The 1,708-nt window shown below is 48.1% G+C and overlaps 1 protein-coding gene across 1 annotated transcript in view; it reads right to left on the reverse strand.

The window, feature by feature from the left end:
* Positions 1–226: 226 nt before the first annotated feature.
* Positions 227–1,708, reverse strand: part of LOC110303446 (lysozyme C-2) — a 4,719-nt gene continuing 3,237 nt past the window's right edge. The window contains exons 3-4 of the mRNA XM_021174544.1: positions 1,507–1,585; positions 227–1,061 (exon numbers count right to left, since the gene is read on the reverse strand). Coding sequence (XP_021030203.1) covers positions 995–1,061; positions 1,507–1,585 — 146 coding nt within the window. The 3' untranslated portion in view covers positions 227–994. The remainder of the gene's footprint in view (positions 1,062–1,506; positions 1,586–1,708) is intronic.

The following is a 1,708-nucleotide window of genomic DNA, read 5'->3' on the forward strand; positions in this document are numbered from 1 at the left end:
GCTGGGCTGGGGTAGACACTGGACAGAAAGAGTGGTTCACTGTCTCAAGGGCCACTTAAGGATGGAGGGAGATTGGCCAGATTGCTCTTGAATTTTACCAGAGATTCAGCTGGTTCTGTGTAGGTGAGAGTGTAAGCCCAGTTAAGACTACCAAGTTGATTATTTCCAATATATATAAACATTTTCCCCCAGACGCACCATTTTAGCATAAAGAAAAGACAACCTGTGCGTTGAAAATCATTTAATGCCATTTGTACTTTTTCACTATGAGATTAGATTTGCTCCTGTGGTTATTTGCTGATACAGGCTCATCTGTCTCAGAGTTAGTTAGTATGAATGAAGGAACTTACGAAAGATCAGGACAGGCACAGCTCACTAGTCACTCCTGAATGGCTCATGACACTGGGAACATCCTCTCAGGGGTTAAACAGACTGACACATGAGCTGAGAATTTATTTTTTAAGCAAGATGAAAGGGGCAGCTCTAGGAAAGAAAGGTCACAGGTTCCCTGATCAGTTTCTGAGTCCAGACAATCTCAGTTCTCATCCACTGAGAGTCCTGCGCCCTCAGAAACCCTCCCGGCCCACCACAGAGGCTGTTCTAACTGGGTGCTGGGATTGCACAAAGCCCTGCAGCTCACACAACTGCTGTTTTCCCAAGATCAACTGGTCTCCTATAAACAGTTCTTGTATTTTATTCACACAGGGCTGCTTAAGATGAATTCCAATGGAACTCAATGTGCATCACTTCCTGGGTGAAGAACTGACCTACAGAGGTGTCTGTGTGGTGATCACTGTGTTGGCTGGCTGACTGACAAGGGAGACTTTGCACAGCACAGTATCAGCTGAAGCTTGTGAGGAGGAAGTCTCCGTTTTGTCCTGTTTCTGCTGAAGTCCTGCTACTTAGAGAGGAGAGCGAGGAAGTGTGACCTCTCTCATATCTACTGCTACAGTGAGAAAGAGACAGAATGAGCTGCAGTAGAAGCACACAGCGGTCAGACTCCGCAGTTCCGCAGATACTGGGACAGATCTCGGTTTTGACAGTGTGCTCGCCATGCCACCCTGGGGAGGAAAGAGACATGGGGTTAAATGGATAAAATCTCTCTCCTGTGTTACACACACACTCAGACCTTGTGAGTGTGACACTAAAGGACAGTGGGTTCTGGGCCAAGAACTGGTGTGACACACAGGCTATACCTGCACCCAGAAGCCGCCTCTGACTCTGGAGCCGAGTCTACCTGGCAGTTTGATGCTCTGCCTCCTCAGCAGAGCACAGGATGCTCAAGAGGGATGCTGCATGTACAGTCCACTAATTCTACAGCTAGCCTGCACGCCTGAGAGGATGTAGGTATATGGGGGACTCTCACAGGCTGGAGAAATTCCCTAAAGATGATACTGTAGGATAAGCCACCCAGCTGCACCTGCCCTTCTCAGAATGACACTTAGGCCTTAGCCACACTGCTTATATCATCAGAGCCAGCCGTTCCCTTCCAATGTTTTAACCTACCATGCCCGAATTCCTTGGGGATCTCTCACCACCCTCTTTGCACATTGTATGGCTGCAGTGATGTCATCCTGCAGCAGAGCTGAAAGACAGGGGTGAGGAATGACAAGGACAGTTATAGAACCACTTCAGGTCAGATCCAGCCAGCGTTCTCTGTAACAGGGAGCACTGAATATAGGGAATTACTTCCCAAGTATCTGTGCAT

This window comes from Mus caroli, chromosome 10 (assembly GCF_900094665.2).
Source record: "Mus caroli chromosome 10, CAROLI_EIJ_v1.1, whole genome shotgun sequence".
Classification (NCBI taxonomy): domain Eukaryota; kingdom Metazoa; phylum Chordata; class Mammalia; order Rodentia; family Muridae; genus Mus; species Mus caroli.